Source organism: Barbus barbus, assembly GCF_936440315.1.
Source record: "Barbus barbus genome assembly, chromosome: 23".
Taxonomy (NCBI): Eukaryota; Metazoa; Chordata; class Actinopteri; order Cypriniformes; family Cyprinidae; genus Barbus; species Barbus barbus.
Window position 1 is genome coordinate 4,723,264 of NC_136751.1, and position 21,642 is coordinate 4,744,905.

A 21,642-nucleotide genomic window follows, 5' to 3' on the forward strand; every position below is an offset into this window, starting at 1 on the left:
AAAAAAAAAGCAAATCGAGTTGTATACAGCTGAATAAATAAGATGTCTATTGATGTATGGATTGCTATCATAAGACAATATGTGGCTGAGATACAACTATTTGAAAATCTGGAATCTGAGGGTGCAAAAAAATCTAAATATTGAGAAAATCGCCTTTAAAGTTGTTCTTAGCAATGCATATTACTAATCAAAAATTAGGTTTTGATATATTTACGGTAGGAAATTTACTAAATATTTTCATGGAACACGATCTTTACTTAATGTCCTGAGGATTTTTGGCATAAAAGAAAAATCAATAAATTTGACCCATATAATTGGCTATTGCTACAAATATACCTGTGATACTAATGACTGTATGAATGTTTTGTGGTCCAGGGTCACATTTATGTATTATATCATACATATATATCTATAATTAATTATATTTATGATATATATAACATTTAAATGAAACATTGGCCTGTATCATGTATACACGTGCACAAGTGCTTGTGTGACGCGTATGTCATTGGCACGCCCTCTTTATTTTCATTGGACGGCTTTGAAGACGTTTTATTTTTTTCATTGGTTGGGAGAAATGGCGGAAATTTCCCATTGGCACTGTGAGGAAAATGGCATACGAGCATAAAATGCCAATTATCTCGAAATGAAAAACAATCTACACATATCGGAGATCAAAATAAACTTTATCCAGCACAGCATATATTCTATTTTATCCCTATCACTCCTGAAAATCTCCATCGATATATATCGCGGTCTGGAAATCGTCGCCTGGGGCCGCGGGTCTGTTGCTAGGTAGATTATGTTAATATATGCAAGGCAGCCGTCTCTGCAGCTACCATTCAGAGGGAAGACCCACTTCAACCTTTTCCTAAAAACGCTGAAAACTCTCGGGAAATCCACACCCGAAGCTTAAGCGCGGATTCAGGATCGTCTCTCAGTAAGTGTCACGTAAAATTCACAGGCTGTTTTCCGTTGGACGGTCGATTAGAGTGTAGATATATTTTGTTGAGTGTCTTCGCCGTGCTTTGTTGTTGTCTTAGTCCCACCCAAAATGGAGTCGTGTCGCGTCTTCCTCATTCTGCCGCAGACTCTCGCGGAGCGCATCTCGGTCCTGCATTTGAAAACCTCCATGAAACTAGCGTGCTCGATTAAAACGACACCGTAGGCCCGTTCCAGATTAAACAGGCCCTCAGCTCGCATCCCTCTGTCGTTGCCGACCAGCAGCGCGAGTTTCTGTCAGATGAAGCTGCTGTGGAGCTGTTTTTGTTGGGTTTTGTGGTATAGTCCGACTGGAACTCCCAACCTGCGGCTTGAGACGGGGGGGGAGAGCGCTTCACAAACAGCCCGATCGCTTCATTCGCCATTACAGCCTTTATAATCTCTTCATTCGTCTCAGGGTTTGATGAAGGCCGGGGTGACAGGCGTCTGCGTGTGTTTTTTCTGTCAGCGCGGCTGTTGGGTATTTTGTGTCCGGCCGTGTGTCTCCTCTTCCCCCGTGCAGTGATTTAGACTGACCGCTCCTCCTGTGTTTGGGTTAAACAGCCAGCTTTCAATAAATCACACATAATAACACAACCTACGAATGAAATGCCGAGCTCGAGCCTTCATCTGTTCCGTTCACATCAGCCACTCTGTTACAATGTCATTTATACAGATTAATCATGCTATTGTTTTGGAGTGGCATATATTATCATTAGGATATGATACCATCACTGCACCATGCTCAAGTAACGTTAGTTGTTTTTAAGGAGTTAATCCAATGATTTGGAGTATACAGTATTTCTTATACAAGATCACCACAATCATGGAAAACCTGGAAAAATCTGAAAACTTTCCAGATGTTTCCCTGAGACTATAATTTATTTGTCTAACACTTGTCACAATACATGTTGTCGCAAGGCAGCTTTACAGAAAAAATCATGACTTTATTGTTTATAATATCTTCATGCCTTTTAGTAGATTAGAGCTGGCCAGTAATATTGTTTCCATTTTATAACAGTAGATTCAATCAAGCAGTTGAGATTATGTAGTTGGGATAATGTATGTATGTGGATGGCCACTCTGCCATTAAATTTGGCATGAACTGAAAATTCACCCTGTCTGTAACTAATATCATAGATCTGTTTTTCCCCCTCACACAGTTTAATCAAAATGTCATGTGATAACATCAGATGTCTCTGGTGACGTATGCAGGACTTCTCCAGTCATTTAGTCACAAAGAAGGACACATCCTCGTAAGGCTATATATCAAGGCTGCCATGTCATAAAGCTTTGTTGTAGGACGTGTTCATTTTAAGTATGCTCAAGAAGATTCAAGTTTTTATTTGTCACATACACAATTATACAGAGTATAACCAGCAGTGAAATGTAGGTGGAGCGACCCGAACGGCGTCCGAACACAGCGGCGCCATCTTGGTCCACATAGAAGTGGACATAGTCCACATAGACCTTCATCCGCTCAGAAGGTAGTCTTCGTTTTGTGTCCTTTTCAGTCACCCACAATCATTTGCACACATTCGAATTCATGACAAATCAATGGGCTGAAAACGAACCAACACTGAGCTTATTCAGTTTCATAGTTATGCAAGATATGATGTTTGAGGTGAAGGCATTATATTATCTTTAGTTTTGTTGCAAATGTATCACACAATGCTAAATGATACATAATGTAAACCACTGGGAGACCACAAACACATGTGGTTGGTTACCTGTACTGCAATAATAGAAATCAGTTTTCAATACAATATTCATTTTCAATATATTCTTCTAATTATAATTGTAATTGAATCAAATTTGAGTAGGACTCTAGCCTTGATTCTCCAGCCTCAGAAGGACACAACCTCACTAGGATGCTTTCTTCCATTTAAGTAGTACTCTTAAACTCTCACTTTCAAACTCAAGTTCATCTGCCTTCACTTTTGAGAGCCATGTCCACTTTACAACATCCAACCAACAACAAATGCATAGAACCAAGTTCTAAATAGCTACATTTTTTTTGATAATCCATTGCTCTCAGACGTATGTCACAGTAAGAAAGAAAAGACCTCTAACAGTAAAACTATATGAGGTCAAGTGGCAACAATGTTGCATACTACATTATGCAGTGTATATTTTGTGACCACTATAGACTTTTAAAGTGATATGTTCTGCACAGTGTTCAGAGTTGTGGTTAATTCATATGGGTTTTTCCTATTGGCTCATGCTGTTTAGAGAAGTCATGGATATTAATAAATTCTTGAAAAGATATGGCAATTTCTGTAATGCATATACAGGTGGTTGATGAGCGGTGGATAGGTGGAGGAGGTGTTCGGTCTCACCTCATACTGTTGCTATGGAGGCCAAGCAGGAGTCCTCACCTGTGTGGAGTTCAGCACCCAACAATGACACTGGAAATACACCTCAGGTACAGCCAAACATTGCTCTTTAGTTATATTAGTTATGTGGAACTATTAAATAATGACTTTACTTTAACTTTTTTTTCATCCGAGAATCAATAAAGCATGTATTTCAATTTCAATTCTATTTAATTCACTACCCCGCTCTCTTATACAACAAATGTTTTTAAACTTCTCTATGAAGTATCTTAATTTTAAAGACCATTAAAGGACTGTTTTGCTTAACGCTGGAATACACTACTCGATTTTTTAAATCTGAACCCAATGCTAGGCGTCATAGACTTGCTGAATTGTACAACCTGAATTTCCGGAAATGTTGGGACATTTTTTTTTTTAAATTTGAATAAAATTAAAACTAATAGACTTTCAAATCACATGAGCCAATATTTTATTCACAATAGAACATAGAGAACATAACAAATGTGTAAACGGAGAACTTTTATCCACTAAATGAGCTACATCACAACATCAAATTGCAAAGGCTTTACAAATCTCATCATCTACAGTGCATAACATCATCAAAAAATTCAGAGAAACTGAATTGTTGGATGCCTGTGGTCTTCGGGCCCTCAGACGACACTGCATCACTCATCGGCATGATTCTGTCATTGACATTACTAAATGGGCCCAGGAATACTTCCAGAAACCACTGTCGGTAAACACAATCTGCCGTGCCATCTGCAGATGCCAACTAAAGCTGTATCATGCAAAAAGAAAGCCATATGTGAACATGGTCCAGAAGCACCATCGTGACCTGTGGGTCAAAGCTCATTTAAAATGCACTGTTTCAAAGTGGAAAAGTGTTCTATGGTCAGATGAGTCCGAATTTGACATTCTTGTTGGAAATCACGGACACCATGTCCTCCGAGCTAAAGAGGAGGGAGACCTTCCAGCGTGTTATCAGCGTTCGGTTCAAAAGCCAGCATCTCTGATGGTATGGGGGCGCATAAGTGCATACGGTATGGGCAGCTTGCATGTTTTGGCACTGTGAATGCTGATAGGTGTATATAGAGGTTTTAGAGCAACATATGCTCTCCTCCAGACGATGTCTATTTCAGGGAAGGCCTTGTGTATTTCAGCAGGACAATGCAAAACCACATACTGCCGCTATTACAACAGCATGGCTTCATAGTAGAAGAGTCCGGGTGCTGAATTGGCCTGCCTGCAGTCCAGATCTTTCACCTATAGAGAACATTTGGTGCATCATTAAACAAAAAATACGTCAAAGACGACCACGAACTCTTCAGCAGCTGGAAACCTATATCAGACAAGAATGAGACCAAATTCCAACACCAAAACTCCAGAAACAGAAACAAACTGTTTTGAAAAGAAGAGGAGATGCTACACCATGGTAAACATGCCCCGTCCCAACTATTTTGAGACCTGTAGCAGGCATCAAATTTGACATGAGCTCATTTTGTGCATAAAATTGTCAAATTTCTCAGTTTAAACATTTGTTATCTATGCTCCGTTGTGAATAAAATATTGGCTCGTGTGATTTGAAATTCTTTGTTTTCATTTTATTCAAATTTAAAAAAATATTTCCGGAATTCGGGTTGAAAATAGTTACGTGACATTATGCACTAAACGACTAAAAGATTGTAAATTAGAGTAAAAATCTTAGCAAAATCTGTGTAGTGTACTCCAGCTTTAAAACGGTTGCATTAAAATTAAGCATGCATTACAGGCCATTATGCACTAAACGTCATTGTCATGAATATGTCATGATACGATAATGTGTGCAGGTGCATTTTGAGACCAGTGCGGTGGCTCAGATCGTGTACAGCGGAGAGCAGTCTGACCGCACTCAGCAGCAGGTTGTATATGCTGCAGACGGAAGCTCCTACACCTCCGTTGAGTCTGCTGAACACACACTGGTGTACATACACCCAGCCGATGGAACGCAGGTGAGTTCATCTACACTGTGAAGATGTGTGGATTCGATCCTTGGCACAGCCGAGGATTATAATTCATAATTATTGCTGTAATTTAGAAGATTGATCGATCAATTTCCAATTGCTATTATGTTACTTAATGCTAATGTTAATTGGTTAATGTTAGTTAATGCATTAAAATTGAGCAACACAGAAAATGTGATCATATTCTGTAATGCTACCAAAAGCATGTGGGGAAAAGGCATTAGCATCTCATTAAACGGCAAATATTAATTGCAGAAATAAACGTGTTGCAAAAAAATATATACTACATGACAGTCACAACATTCTTCCCAATATTTTGTTATTATTGCTGAACATGTAATTGACCAGTTTCCTGCAAAGCTGTGCTAATTTCAGTTTTCACTTACCTCACTTTGAGTTTTCTTTCTTCCGAATTTCAACTCCATATTTAATGATTTATTTATTGTGCAAGTAGGTGATGTGTAGTAAGCTGTACAATCACATTATATATTTTGTTATTATTGTAGAATAAACCCCTTCAAGTGCGATGCAAGAACGGTCACTTTGTTGGGTTTATATTGTGGTAATTATTGGCTGATTCCTGCTGATGAATAATCGCAGACACACTGTAACTCAGGTTTACTGCTCTTTTTCGTTGCTATTCAGACGGTGTTTACAGATCAACCCCAAGTGGCCTACATTCAGCAAGATGGCACAACACAACAGGTAGAGAGGCATTCCATAGCATTATTATTTTTTCTTTTTAAATTGATGTTGATCACATTGTCTGTTGCCTCTCAGGTGACTGTGTTGCTACCCAGCGGTCAGAACATGAACACTGCAAATCTGCATGTACTGAGTAATGTAGCTGACGGCCCACAGGCGATTCTGGAACCTGTGACACAGGTGAACCCGCACTGCTAAACATATCCCGCAGGATTTTTTAAATTGATTTGGAATTGTGGAGTCAACCCTCTTTTACCTTGCGTTCCAGGGGGTGTTGATCGTTTTAACCCTTAGACTAAAAAACAACAGTGTAAAAGTAGCCCAATTCTGCAGGAGAACCACTGACTTATTCCAGCAACATAACTGCTTTACGCTACATTAGTGAAATTACAATCCTTATGTCTAGATTTCTTTGCTTACAAGAATTACTTTTATATTTTGGCTAAAAATAGCGATTTCTGTGAAAACAGGTTTGCAAAAGCGCTGTATTACAATATCTAGTATCTTGTAAAATACTCTATTCATCTGTCCACAAAAATGTCGGAAATTATGCAAATGTGACCCTGGATCACAAAACCAGTCATAAGGGTCAGTTTTTCGAAAGCTGAATAAATAAGATTTCCATTGATGTATGGTTTGTTATGATAGGACAATATTTGGCCGAGATACAACTATTTGAAAATCTGGAATCTGAGGGTGCAAAAAAATCGAAATATTGAGAAAATCGCCTTTCAAGTTGTCCAAATTAATTTCTTAGCAATGCATATTACTAATCAAAAATTAAGTTTTGATATATTTACAGTAGGAAATGTATAAAATATCTTCATGGAACATGATCTTCACTTAATGCCCTAATGATTTTTGGCATTAAAGAAAAATCAATAATTTTGACCCATACAGTGTATTTTTGGCTATTGCTACAAATATACCCCAGCAGCTTAAGACTGGTTTTGTGGTCCAGGGTCACAAATGTGAAAACACAGTGTAACTGGCACAGTGGTTCATGATTCCCAAATGGACATTAAATTCACACATGAAGACAGTTTGTTTCGGTGTGAACTGACTCGTGAGCTGCTCGCATGAACACAGTGCTGTGCTGCACTTAGTTTGTTTGACAGACACTTTGATCTTTTATTTTATTCTGAGAAGTGAGGTGTTCACCTGAAAGGCTTCTTAATATTGTCCTACCATAGGCATGAGACTACAGTGTATTAAAGGGGTCATCGGATGCAAAATTCACTTTACAAGTTGTTTGAACATAAATGTGTGTTGGAAGTGTGTGTACACATCCACCCTATAATGATAAAAATTATCCACCCAGTGGTTTTTAAAAATCCTCTTTCTCAAATCAAGCTGTTCTGAGATTCCTGTCAGAATGACGTAGCTCTGCACAGGCCACTCCCACGATTGTTGATTGACAAGGCCATCTTACCTTAGACCCGCCCTGAGTGAGCTGTCATCAGTCAGCCATTGTGTTGACTCCGATGCTGGGGAAGACAAGATGTCTCCAACTAAGTGATTGAGGTGTTTTGTTGTTGGATGTAATGAATATAGCAGTCATCATTTACTCCCGACATCTGAGCTGCTGAAGACGCAGAGGATTAACGTTACTTTCGTTTTGAAGAGAATGCACCGATCCCTGATCTGCTTAAATGCGTCTATGTTCACGCGAATCATTCGTGATCCAGCTTCACTTACAGCAGAAGTGAGTATAAGGTTTTTTTTTTTTTTTATGAATCCTTGCCTTTCCAAATTATGTGCTAGTTAGCCAGTTTCGCGGCTGAAGTTTACAGTCTGCTCGTCACTCCACGGAAGAGAGGGGCGGGGTCAGCAGAGCTCATTAGCATTTAAAGCAACATGGACTACAAAAGAGCTTGCTGAAAACAGAGCTGATTTTGACAGGGTAAAAAATATATTTTTTACACTACCATTGAGAATTTTTAAACACAGACTTTTCATTAAGACCCTAAAGAATCATATCAACTTGTGTAAAATGGGCATCCGATGACCCCTTTAAAATAAAGCATCATTTGCATTAGTGAAGCAAGATCCAAGACCTCCTCTTGATTATAAACTGATTATTTTCCCAACAGAGCCAACTTGCTGTGACTAATGCAGCTCTCCCCAACATGCCGGAGGCCTCATCGAGTCCCCTAGGGGCCACCGATTCCACTGTGGATTCAGAGGATGAGGAAGAAGACAATGATAGCGACGATTCTGAAATGGATGACTGGGAACCCAGGACACCCCAGCCGTTCACCCCTCAGAACCTCTGTGAGTAGACATTTAACACTTAAGACTGTGTGGTGAAAGGAAATCCGTTTTAATTCTCTTGTAAAATGGAAGTCACTTTTGAATGTGATCATGTGTTGTTATTTCTATGTGTAGGGTGTGAAGACTGTAATAATGCTAATCCTGGAGCATGTATAAAACACGGCCCTCTGCACCCCATCCTCAGCCGCCCTGTGATGTCCAAGGCTCGGGCCAGTCTTCCTCTTGTCCTGTATATCGACCGCTTCCTGGGCGGAGTCTTTACCAAGAGGCGTATCCCCAAACGCACACAGTTCGGTCCTATAGAGGGGCCGCTGGTGCGACAGAGCGAACTGCAGGACACGCACTTCCACCTGAAAGTACGACAAACCTGTAAACACCTACTATTTTATTCTAGATAGTTTTCTAATATTGCATTTAAAATTTTCACATCCTGCTGCTTCTGTGTTAGTTATACATGCTAGACCCTGAAAAGGAAGGCGAGAGGGCAGAGGACCTCTGGTTTGACCTGACCGATGAAGAGCGATGTAACTGGATGATGTTTGTTCGCCCGGCCCAGAATCACCTGGAGCAGAACCTGGTGGCTTATCAATACGGGTCGGACATTTTTTACACCACCATTAAGAACATTCAGCCCAAACAGGAGCTTAAGGTGCGCTTAAAGGAACAGTTTCTCATCTGTATCAAACAAATGACTGGGCTATATTGCTAAACATTTTATTATTATTATTGGTTTTAATGCAATGGAATGCTACCATTTTTAATTATTCATTGAAGATATTATTCAGGGATGTGATTTTTCCATATTTTCCGACGTCTGAGGGAGGATCCATGTGATTTGCGTAGATCCGAGAGTTAGTTGGTTACTGCATGATGATTGAAATCGCGCAAATGGCCAAATAAACTGCAAATAGATTGTTTTCTAAAACATGGACAGAATTGTCCTGAGAGCGCTGCACGAGCTTGTCTGCAGGACAGTTCAAAGTGTTCAAATGATTCAAAGCCAAACACGAGTAGAATCAGCGCTGAAGCGTGTTTCTTGACCCGGTGACTTTTTAATGAATGGCGGTGAGAATTTGAGATTGCTAGCGCTGTCATTAAATTTGCAATGGTTGTGATGTAATTATATAATTGGCTGTAGTCTGATGCACTACATGTCTGCTGTTACAGTACTGTTTTTAGTTTCAGCTGCGCTTGGTTTGAGCCGCTTTCATTTGCATTTGGGAATGCGACATTCATCATTAGAAACGTTTATAAATCTGTTGTTGTTTACAAAGAGAAGCTTCAGTGTGTCATAATCCTTCAGAAATCATTCTAATATGCTAATTTGCTGCTCAAGAAACATTTTTCTCAATGTTAAAAACAGTTTTCTGCTTAATATTTTTGTGGAAACAATACATTCTGTCTCTTATTAAAAAAAGAGACCGAAATGAATCATTTTATTCATCATGCATGAAAGTGATAAAAAGTGAGTGAAGACATTTAAAATGATTTCAATTTAATAAATGCATTATAAATTTAATTAATATATTTGATAAATGCAAATGAATGCCGTTCATTAAACTTTATATTTTTCAAAAAATCCAGAAAAATAGTGTATCACTATTTCCACAAAATATGAAGAAGCTAAATGTTCAACATTGATAATAATCGGAAATGTTTCGAGAGTCTAATAAATTGTTATGATTTCTAAAAGACCATCTGACACTGAAAACTGGAGCAATAATGAAGGAAATCAACCTTGCGTCACAGGAATAACATTACATTTTATAATGTATTAAAATGTAAAAAAAAAATTTTTTTTATTTTTTTTATTTTTTTTTAATTTTATTTTGATCAAATAAATTCAGCCTTGATGAGAAGATCATAATCATTTCAAAATCATTAATAATTGTAATGTTTCCAAACTTTTGACAGGTACTTTAATAATAATAACAATTCTATATACTTTACTATAATATATTATAGTACTTTATTATAATATATTATATTAAATTGTTATCATGATTATTAAATGCTGCTTTTTATTTTTTACAGGACAATAGTATGTATTACAATATAAGATATATATTTTAATGTGCTAAAATATATATTTTTAAAAATAAGTACTGGGGGCAAGGTCAGATTTTCCTTCTTTTTGTCTCTAGCTGATCACATGCCTGACTATTGTAGTTTCTCTTAATATTTAGAATTATATTTTATTTTTTAGACATTTTGTTTTGTCATTTTTATCATAATTTGTTTAAATATGTAGGTTTTGTTCAGTTAAAAAAATATTTTAATACTTAAAACTAAACTTAGAAGGGTTGCTTTTGCAACTAGCTGAAATAAAGTAAATTTGAATAAGTATTAATCTTTTTATTTTATACTTCAAGTAAAGAAATTCACACGCAGTCTTATATTCCAGGTGTGGTACGCTGCATCATATGCAGAGTTTGTCAACCAGAAAGTTCATGATGTCACAGATGAAGAGAGAAAAGGTAAATTATCATTGTCTCTTCTGAAATTAGTAACTGCTGGAAGTGTTGTAATTGATGGTGATTCATTCACAGCCACAGGCATGACAAACGATATATTTACTAAGGATGTAACCGTTAACTTTCTCAGAGCTCCGTTCATTTTGCGATTTATTTGGGGTTTCGGTACAATAAAATGTATGGTGTTGTCTGCACCGTGTCCCAAAAAAGGTTTATAATATAAATGTTAAAATACAAACTTTTATCATCATCATCATAACTTTTTACTAACTGAAATTAATGCACATAAATACATTTAATTATATTTACATAATATCATATCCATTGAGAAGAATATAAGAATAATTAAAGCTTCTAATCACATCAATGAGGCTGATTGCACAAAGCTTAAAACCATAAATGTTCATAATATATTTATTCATTTATATAACAATAGCAGTCATGAATTTAAACAAATCACACTAAATGCTTATAATCTCCTTTAACTATATAACTTCCGATTTATTTATTTTACTGAGAGCTGTACATCTGACCAATGATATTATCCTGGTAATATTTTAAATCTTGTGGTTCCTGGATCAGTTTTACGTGAGCAGGAGAAGAACTGGCCGTGCTATGAGTGTAACAGACGCTTCATGAGCTCAGAGCAGCTTCAGCAGCACTTAAACATGCACGACGACAAGCTGAACCTCATCCAAAGGTTTGAATGCACATCAATGACTTGATTTCTCCGATGTTCATGATTGGATTCCTGACAGTGAGTCCATTGCAGAATCTGACTAATATTCTTCTCTTCCAGACCAAAGGGCCGTGGCCGAGGACGGGGCAGGAAACGATTCGGTGCTGCAAGGCGACCGGGACGACGTACGAAATTCATCTGCCCACAGAATCCTGTTGAGAGTGCCGACAAGACACAGGTACTGTGGACCTAATTTACTCATCAGGTCATTTCAAACCATAAGATTTTCATCCATCTTGGAAACACAAATGGATTTTTAATGAAACCTGAGAGATTTCTGTCCCTCCACTGAAGGTCCATTCACCCAAAAATGTGATGCCTCAAAAAGTTTATAAAGACATTGTAAAAGTAATCCATATGAATGGAACAGTTTAAGAAGTTTTCTGAATAGGCAAAATTGCATTATAAGATGAACAGATTTAATTTAGGCTTTGATTCACATATAAACATTGATTAAAAATTGTGAAGTTTTTGTTGAAATTGACTGTGCTAAATTTTTGCCTGCCATAGGAGCTTTTAGCATCTGTAGATAAACTACCATTTGAGGAGCGGACGGACGGAGCTCTTAATGGGCTGAAGGTGGTGGAGATGACAGCCGTATCGATGGAGACCGAGACCGAAGAAGGGCTTGATACCCCAGCAACCCCAACCGAGGCGCTGCAAGAGGAGGGGGATTCGGTCACCCCACCTCCGGCCACAGAAGTCCCGGGGTCTGCCAAAGAAGACCTGTCTCATACAAGTCCCGAAGACCCCCACCTCACACCGCATGACATGAGGAGGGCGAGAAGGATTAGGGTAAGATACGCCCGTCATGAGTGACCCACAATCTCAGATCTCTGCATTGTAGTGTTGAGTAGGTTAGAGTTCTTTAACAGTAGCGTGTGTGTGGGTGTGTGTCTTTCTCTTTTGTTGCGTGCTGCACGTTCAGATGGACTTGCAGGTAGGTCTAATGTGGGCCAGAGTGGAGTCAGAGGAAACTTCCTCCTCCAGTTAATAGTGTTGTGATGTCACGCTACACTGACAGTCTATGACTCCCTACATCCCCATTACATCTGTCTGTATCAGTTCAGTCCTCGAGCTTCATCAACCAGAAAAGTTTTAGGACAGCTGCTCCAAAAATGAACATTCATTAAATTGTAGTCACCCTGTTTGACCAAAAGTAGATGTTTAGGGTTTCATGGGTGCCCTTTTCTATTATAATGAAATTGAATGGGAAAGGATGCTAGGCCTTGTTTGTCAGTATTGATTTTGATATTCATGTCGATGAACTGATATCAATTATTAAATCCCAAGAATCAGTGATTGAGTATATACTGTTTTCTGTTGATGCATGAACAAAACATTGCTTAATTTTATTTGTAGCATGCCTTCCGTGCAATAATCGCAATAAGTTTTGTGCTTTATGACTTTTAATATGAAAGTCTCAGTTTTATCATGAAATTCTTTCGAAGCAGCATTTTTATTTTGATGGTGCGTTGGACTATTATTTTGACGCCGCTGGGAACGGCAGTGTCTGAGCACGCAGTGCTCACATTCTCTCTCGTTCGCTGTCATCCTTCAGTTCTGTCTAATATAGATAGAAGTCTGTCTAATAATCAGATCGAACTGTTAAACAAAGGAATTATAATACTTTTTGTATACTTTTTAACGATTGCTTTTATATTATTAGTAATAGAAAGGCATTAAGGCAAACAGAAACGGCTTTCTTGTTTGCCATCAGCATTTAGCAAATACGCATTTACATCATTTAAATAAATCTGACAAACCTTGCAAACGTAGTCAAATCCAGTCGTGAGCTCTTGTGAAGTGTGCATTTGTATCCTGCATGATTGCGTGTTTCTCTGTGTGACGGTCGGTCTGTGCGAATTGAATGCTTTAAACTCGTGATTTCAAATTATGCTGCGCTTTATGCTTTTACCCACTGCCATATTCATGTAATTTTCACTGTGTGCTGTATAGAAAATGAGTGTTACCTTGGCTTTCTTTGAAAAAATACGATTCCCAATGCACACAAACTTCCCAGAATAATGAGTGCCCGGTTGGTTACAGTGTTTACTTTTTAATGATATTTGGAAAGATATGAAGGAGAATAAATGACAGAATGTTCATTTTTGTATGAACTAGCTACAACTGAAATCCTGTTTGTGTTCGGCATGCAAATAAAACGGCTTGTTTCAGCCTCCACTTCTGTAACATAAAGCCCATACGAGTGCATTGTGTCATTGCTCACAAATCATGTGAATTCAGTGTAATCTAAGTGATTCCTCATCATCCTGCTTGGATTGTTCACCTGGTCGTCTTCTCATTTCAAAAGTGCCCATTCCTCCATGCTTTCTCTCTTCCCTTACCCAGAATGCCGCTCTCCAGCATCTATTCATCCGTAAGTCCTTTCGACCCTTTAAATGTTCTCAGTGCGGGAAAGCCTTTCGGGATAAAGACAAGTTGGACCAGCACATGCGGTACCACGGGCGGGACGGCTACCGTCACATGTGCCATCAGTGCGGCAAGGGCTTCCTGACGAACGCTGCGCTCGAGGATCACCTGCAGTTGCACTCTGATCAGCGCACCTACTCCTGCCTCTTCTGTGCCGAGTCCTATGACAGATTGGACCTGCTCAAAGAGCATGTGGGGGTTCACCTGGTCAACGGCTGCTTTTCCTGTCCTTCCTGCAAGAAAACCTTCACAGACTTCATACAGGTGTGATGTGCTAACAAACAGATGTACAGAATCACAAAACTGATTCTAAATAGTTCACATAAAAATGAAAATCGACTTTGTCTAGGAGTTTGTTTCTTCATCGGAAAAGATTTAGAAATTTAGCATTACATTACTTGCTTACTAATGGATCCTCTGCAGTGAATGGGTGCCGTCAGAATGAGAGTCCAAGCATCGTTTTTGGGCGCCCATAATCCATAATGCTTACTCCAATAATAATAAAAAAAAAAAAAGAAAAACATCCCATGTTGTCCTCTCACATCAAAATCCACCAATATATGTATATACAGTCAAACCAAAAATTATTCAGATGCCAGATATAATTTTTTATATATTTTTTACTAGTGGGTGCAAGACACTATAGTTCATTTATGTAAGTGAGGATCGCAAAATTAAGTAAACTGTTACACATTAAACCCAAAAATTGTTCAAACAGTGCACTACCGGTAAAATTGATAACAATTTGGGACTATTCCAAATGCACAGCTTTTCGTAAAATGTTAATTTATGGCCTGGAGTGGTTTGGATTACTTGTGGATTATTGTGATGTTTTTAGCAGATGTTTTGGACTCTCATTCTGACGGCACCCATTCACTGCAGAGGATCCATTGTGAGCAAGTGATGTAAAGCTAAATACATAAAAACTAAATATGACTGTTTTTAGTGAAATAAACTTTTGATAACAAGTGGATTTGCAAGGAAAAAAAGGAAATCAAAAGTGATACGACCTTTTTAATATCTGGTTACATGGCAGTATTCTTGTGATTTTACCAATCATGCATCTGTGTTGTGCAGGTTAAGAAACATGTGAGAAGTTTCCACTCAGAGAAGATCTTCCAGTGTACAGAGTGTGATAAAGCCTTCTGCAGGCCTGATAAACTACGCCTCCACATGCTTCGCCACTCTGACCGCAAGGACTTCCTGTGCTCCACCTGTGGAAAACAGTTTAAGGTGATTCACATATGCCCAGATATTTGTGTATACACAAATAAATGCAGTACATTGTGATGTTTATCCATTTTTAAGATTTTGAACCTAAACACATTTGTTGCATTTAAAGTTAAGACATGAAACCTACCTTTAGAATGTGTCTGTGTGTTTAATAACTTCTCGTTCATTTTGTCGTGTGTTGTTTCTCCTTTGTTGGCCAGAGGAAGGATAAACTACGGGAGCACATGCAGAGGATGCACAACCCAGAACGCGAGGCCAAAAAGGCGGACCGCATCCACCGCACCAAAGCTTTGAAACAGAAGGAGCCCACCACTGACTTTGAGAGCTTCATGTTTAAGTGCAGACTCTGTATGATGGGCTTCAGGAGACGAGGGATGCTGGTATTTAAATTGGTTTATCTTAAGTTTGTCTATTACTTTTTTTGCCGTTTCTTAGGTTTTCTAAACTTGGTGTTTTTGAAATCATAGGCCGCTTGTGACACCTTTCTTACTGTACTGTCCACAGGTGAATCACCTTTCTAAACGACATCCTGAGATGCGATTGGAGGAGGTTCCTGAGCTGACGCTGCCCATCATTAAACCCAACAGAGATTACTTCTGCCAGTACTGTGATAAGGTCTGGACTCTCTCAGCATGAATGTTCTACTGGGGTTGTTCATGATAGCTGTGAGCTCTGCCAATTCTGTCTTACCACCTTCTATGGATCTGCACATTTTAACACCCCTCTGGTCTTCACTTTGGCTGCAGTTACTGCTGACTCATAGAAAGACAATAGCAGTGTGTACTAGAGCCAAGAGACTTGAGCCTCCTCTGAAAATAGTTTCCACTTGGCTCTTCCTGCATAGTGTATTCATGTCAACAAGTTCTCTCTTAAAGTTGATCTTGAAAAATACATTTTAAGGCAAACTTCTTTTATGAAAAATTAACCGTATAGGGTTCCTATAGTAATGGAAAACTTGAAAATTTCAGTTGATTCTTGTGTTTATACACTGTTCAAAAGTTTGAGATCAGTAAGATTTGTAATGTATTTTAAAGAAGTCTCTTATGCTCATAAAGGCTGCATTTATTTGATCAAAAATACAGAAAATTTTACAGTAATATTGTGAAATGCAGTTTTCTGTTTTAATAAACTTAAAAATAAAATGTATTCCTGTGATGAAAAGTGAATTTTCCTCAGCCATTACACCAGTCTTCAGTGTCACATGATCCTTCAGAGATCAAATATGCTGATATATGATCAATGTTGGAAATTTATTTTTTATTTTTTTGTTTTGGAACCTATGTATACTTTTTAGTATATACTTTTATATGCTTTTTTTTTCAGGATTTTTTATGAATAAGTTAAAGAACAATTGAAAATAGAAAAAATATACACTACTGTTAAAAAATTTGGGGCCGGTAATTATTTTTATTATTTTTTATTTTTTTAAAGAAATTAATACTTTTATTCAGCAAGGATGTTTTGAATTGACTTAAAAATCTTTTTGAACAATATAACTCCTAATTTATTTTAAATAAATGTTCCTAATTAACAATAAAAATCTTACTGATCCCAAATTTTGAACAGCACACACATTTATATTTATATAATACAATTAAAAACAACTGAAGAAGTCATGAAAGTTCATCCCTGAAAGTAGTAATTGTATTTATTAATTATGTTATGTTATTATTTTATCTCCACCCTTTTCCTTTTACCTGTTCAGGTGTATAAAAGTGCCAGTAAGAGGAAGGCCCACATTTTGAAGAACCACCCCGGTGCAGAATTGCCCCCCAGCATCCGGAAGCTGCGTCCGGCTGGGCCGGGAGAGCCTGACCCCATGCTGAGCACACACACACAGCTGACCGGCACCATCGCTACTGCACCGGTGTGCTGCCCGCACTGTGCTAAACAGTACAGCAGCAAGGTACTGTACAGCCATTAATGACGTAGTATGTGTTAATCTGTATGGATTTATGTGTCCTAATATATGTCTTATCTTTGTTTTTAGACAAAGATGGTGCAGCACATCCGTAAGAAGCATCCGGAGTATCAGTACAACAGCAGCAGCATCAGCATCCAGGCACCTCTGGCCACTACCGTCATCAGCAGCACTCCTGCTGTCATCACAACAGACGGCACTACTGCAGAGGCCGTGGTGGTGAGCAGATACACTCGCCCAAACACTTCAAAACGACAACATAAAATCAAATTATACCCAATTTACCTTCTATACAAATGTCTCGGGTCTCAGTGGGCTCATTGGACAATGTTGTTCTAAAGAAAATGTTTTTGCCTGAATGCTTTTATTTTAGTGTTGTCCGTAAAGTGTTACTGGTTAGATGGTAAATGAAGTGTCACATCAGGTAACATCCCAATATTCATCAGTTTCTGTATTCCTCCTAGACGACCGATCTGTTGACCCAGGCCATGACGGAGCTGTCCCAGACCCTGACCACAGACTACCGCGCAGCACAAGGAGATTTCCAGAGGATCCAGTACATCCCAGTGTCTCAGGCAGGAGGAGGCCTGTCACAGCCACAGCACATACAGCTGCAGGTGGTGCAGGTGGCCCCGGTATGGACACACTCGCTTCTTTACTCTTTATTACTTTCAGCTTTTTTTTTTTTTTTTCTTGTTTAATTTTCTGTTCTGTTTTTTTTTTTTATTATTCTTTATTTTTTTATTATTTAGACTTTATCTTTTATTTTATTTTTTATTTTTTTGGAATAACTCAAATTGAAATAATTCAGATTTCTTAATATTTTTGTCGCTTATGCTCATCAAGGCTGCATTCATTTGATCAAAAATACAGTAAACACGGTAATATTGTGAAATATTATTACAACTTAAAACAACTGTTTTCTATATATTTTGAAATGTAATTTATTCCTGTGATGGCAACGCAGAATTTCACATGAATGTCACGTGATTTTTCGGATATCATTCTAATATGCTGATTTGGCGCTCAAGCAACATTTCTACTTATCACTGTTGATTATGATAATAATGATAAACACTTTTATTCGTTATGGATGCATTAAATTGATCAAAAGTGACAGTAAAGACATTTATAATGTTACAATTTTTCTGTTTCAAATAAATGCTGGAAAAAAAGTTTCAAAAACTTTTGACCGGTAGTGTGTGCATATATAGTACATACACATACATTGTTCTCTGCTTCTATTTTGCATACTTGTGTACATAAGCAGTTTATGCATAGTGCTTTTCTATCTTATGGTGAGTTTTAGACTGATTTGATGAGTGAGTGTTGTCTGTTTGTCCCTGCAGGTGTCCTCTCCTCACTCTCAGCACTCTACAGTAGATGTGAGTCAGTTACACGACCCTCACAGTTACAGTCAGCACTCTATTCAGGTTCAGCACATCCAGGTGGCTGAGTCCACGGGGACAGTGCAGGCCAATGCACAGGTGAGCAGCTGACTTTTACAGGATATGCATGCTGTGTAGGGCTGCACAGTATTTTGATATCATATCACAATATAGCTTAGTGTAATTATTGAATAGTTAAATACTAAAACAGTTAAAAAAAATAAAAAGGTTCAAAAATGGTAAAAAAAAAGTCTTAATTTTGCTCAAAAGTCCTGCATGTTTTCATATTGCAATACATTTTGCAAAAAAACTGCAACAAATTTTAAGCATATTCACACCAAGACCAATTTTTTTGGTCCACAAAAAATAATTTTGGTTGGGGGGAAAAAAGTTATACTTTTGTGTAGTTTAGTGGCATCTGTCTTATCATCACTACCCCTTTTAACACTTTCTATCATCCAATCAGGTTTCAGCTCAGGCTCTAAGTCCCTCCTCTCAGCAAGCGGCTCAAGAGCTTAGTACCACCCAGCTGACGCCTGTGACCCTCTCTCAGGGCCAGACTTTACAGACATCCACCAATCAGACGCAAGGTGCTGCACAGCATGCGTACCTACCCAGCAACTGGAACTACAGGAGTTATCGTAAGCATCTTCAGCAAAAGCTTCTGTTAATAGATATTTATTGCTATATTAACCTGTACAGAAAACGTAATGGCAGCATTGTGTTTTGCTCCTGTAAGCATCTGAGATCCAGATGATGGCTCTTCCTCATACTCAGTATGTGATCGCAGAGGCCAGCACCCCCGTCACTGCTGCAGTCAACAGCAGTCAGGTCAAAACGGTGAGTGGAAGAACTGGCTTCCACATAAGTTCCAGTGTTTCTGTTTTCGTGCTGTAATGTAATTATGTTTTGGTTTCTCGTGCATTGCAGACACATTATGTGATCTCAGAAGGACAGACGGAGCTGGATGGTAAGCAGGTGAACGTCCCGTCCACCGCAGCGCAGGTTCACCCCGACCCAATGGAGCAGCCGGCCGTCAGTCAGCAGACCACCACGCAGTACATCATCACCACCACCACCAACGGGACAGGGGCCAGTGAAGTTCACATCACCAAACCCTGACCCTCAATGACGTGAAGAAACTGATTCGTCGTCTTCAGCTGCAGAGTTACTTTAAATGAACAGATTTCTGATTTATTTTCTTGGAAGAGTTAAAAAGATGAACTGAAATAGTGAAGATGTTTTGTATGAAATAGTAAGAACACTGGAGTGGTTAACTATGTTTCTCTAGACACCCAAAAAGACCTAATTGTGTATGTTTTCAGGAACTATCATGACTTTTAACCTGTGCCATCCTGTCTTTTATCTTCATTTTGTTCTATTTTTTTTCCCTGTTTATTTTTTTTTTATTCAGTAAAGTATTGAAAGATTCTGCATTTTCAAACTTGAGTAAGACTGATGAGAGACCTTTAAAAGGATTTCTTTTTTATTATAATTTCTTTGTTTCCCCACAATAAAAGGGGTCAAGCGCTGTGTATCCTCACTTTTACTGGCTTTTGTTTGAATATATTTGGTAATCTTCAAGTAAAATTTGGCACAGCCACAAATCCTGTAAAAATACTGCCTTGATGAGCAGGCGGATCTTTATAAAAGATCACATTTTACCCCAAAATCCAAAGAAAGAATTAAAATTTGCACAGAGAATGTGAAGCTTTGTGACTTAATTTTTGTGACTATTTAGCGTTACAATTACATTTTGCTTCATTGTCATGAACATGTCATGACATGTCATGATTCCTAAAAAAAAAAATACTTAAGTTTCTAACACGAAAATTAATGTATTTTTTTTATGGTTTTGGAGTGGAATATGACCTTGACATTTCATTTCGAGAACCTGGCATCAATCTCAAAACTGCATTATTTTGATAAAGCATAACTTCCCAGATCAGATCGTCCATTGCCAAATCAGCTCCCTTGCAAATGAAAGCAAACCCCAAATTAATGCTTTTACTTAATATATTTTACTATAAAATATTAAAATATGGTCCACTGAAGGAGTCACCAGCCAGAATGAGGTTCAGATGAAGGTTGAACCCTTCATACCCCACAAAAATCCTTCTCAAAATGTCTCAAGTTATCGGAGTCCTCTTATTATTCTATGTATTATCTGTTAAAATGACTGGAAGAACTGTAACAGAAAATGTATATCATGTAACTTGTGTTTATGGACATACTAGTATTTATTTGGGTTTTGCACATCCATCAGTGGAGCACTGCTGCAACTTTATAACCCGAGAAAGGGAAATATATCCAGCATACACTATTTATACTGAGACAAACTTGTACAATGTAAAAAAAAAAAATATCTGTACTATGATAAGTATTGTAATTATTAACGGTTTATGTACAGTAATGCGCCTCAGTGTCTCTGGGTTGGTGTCTCCTGTTGTTCCTAGTGATGGGAAATAAACGTCCTTTTGTACACGTCATGTTTTTATTTTCTGTCAGTCCTCAAATCCCTCATCTTGGCTTTTTTTTGTTTGACTGCCTTTTTTTTAAAATAAATATTCTGGAATAAATACAAAACTAAGATCTATCAGTATAATTTCAACTATAATGTAATCTTTTGACTCAATATCACACCCATTTAAACCCAGTAACAGAAAACTCCTGCACAATCCAATGGCGCTTTAGCCCTCCAGAAGGGGCGGAGTCAACTTCTATATAAGGCGGCTCACAGTACCATTTCATCAGAATCATTTTGAAGTGCCAGTTATTGATTCACGTGCAGTTTATAGCACAGCCAGTGACACAACGCTCATTTCCTTATTTCAAGGAACTAAGGTTACGTCAGTAACTGGAGCGTTCCCTTTCATTCTCTCACGTTGTGTATGGGGAATGCATTAAATCACACTGTGCTATAAGCAGATACAGAATGACCCGCTCTGCGAGCCCAGTCTCAGAACACTTAAGTATGGACCCCTAAAGAACATGAGCTAACTAAGCCCCAAGCACAGCTGAGGGCTATCCACATAACCATTTCCACCCTTAGGGAGAAATAGGCAGGAGGGTACGCCCAGGAGGGGACGATTCCTCTGGTGGAGTGGGCCCTCACACCTATAGGGCATTGTAAGCTTTCTGAGATATAAGCCAAGTCT

The 21,642-nt window shown here is 38.2% G+C and overlaps 1 protein-coding gene across 1 annotated transcript; it reads left to right on the plus strand.

Moving 5' to 3' along the window:
- Positions 1–816: 816 nt before the first annotated feature.
- Positions 817–21,057, plus strand: LOC306843350 (PR domain zinc finger protein 10-like). Its single transcript, XM_079374792.1, has 23 exons — positions 817–940; positions 3,276–3,406; positions 5,144–5,305; positions 5,963–6,022; positions 6,098–6,202; positions 8,116–8,296; positions 8,411–8,652; positions 8,745–8,945; positions 10,701–10,773; positions 11,353–11,470; positions 11,570–11,687; positions 12,020–12,304; positions 13,862–14,206; positions 15,020–15,175; positions 15,376–15,555; positions 15,680–15,790; positions 16,881–17,081; positions 17,166–17,315; positions 17,561–17,731; positions 18,446–18,583; positions 18,951–19,125; positions 19,224–19,324; positions 19,415–21,057. Exons 2-23 carry the CDS (start codon positions 3,335–3,337, stop codon positions 19,604–19,606), a joined length of 3,537 nt encoding a protein of 1,178 aa, XP_079230918.1. The 5' UTR covers positions 817–940; positions 3,276–3,334; the 3' UTR covers positions 19,607–21,057.
- The last annotated feature ends 585 nt before the right edge of the window (positions 21,058–21,642 follow it).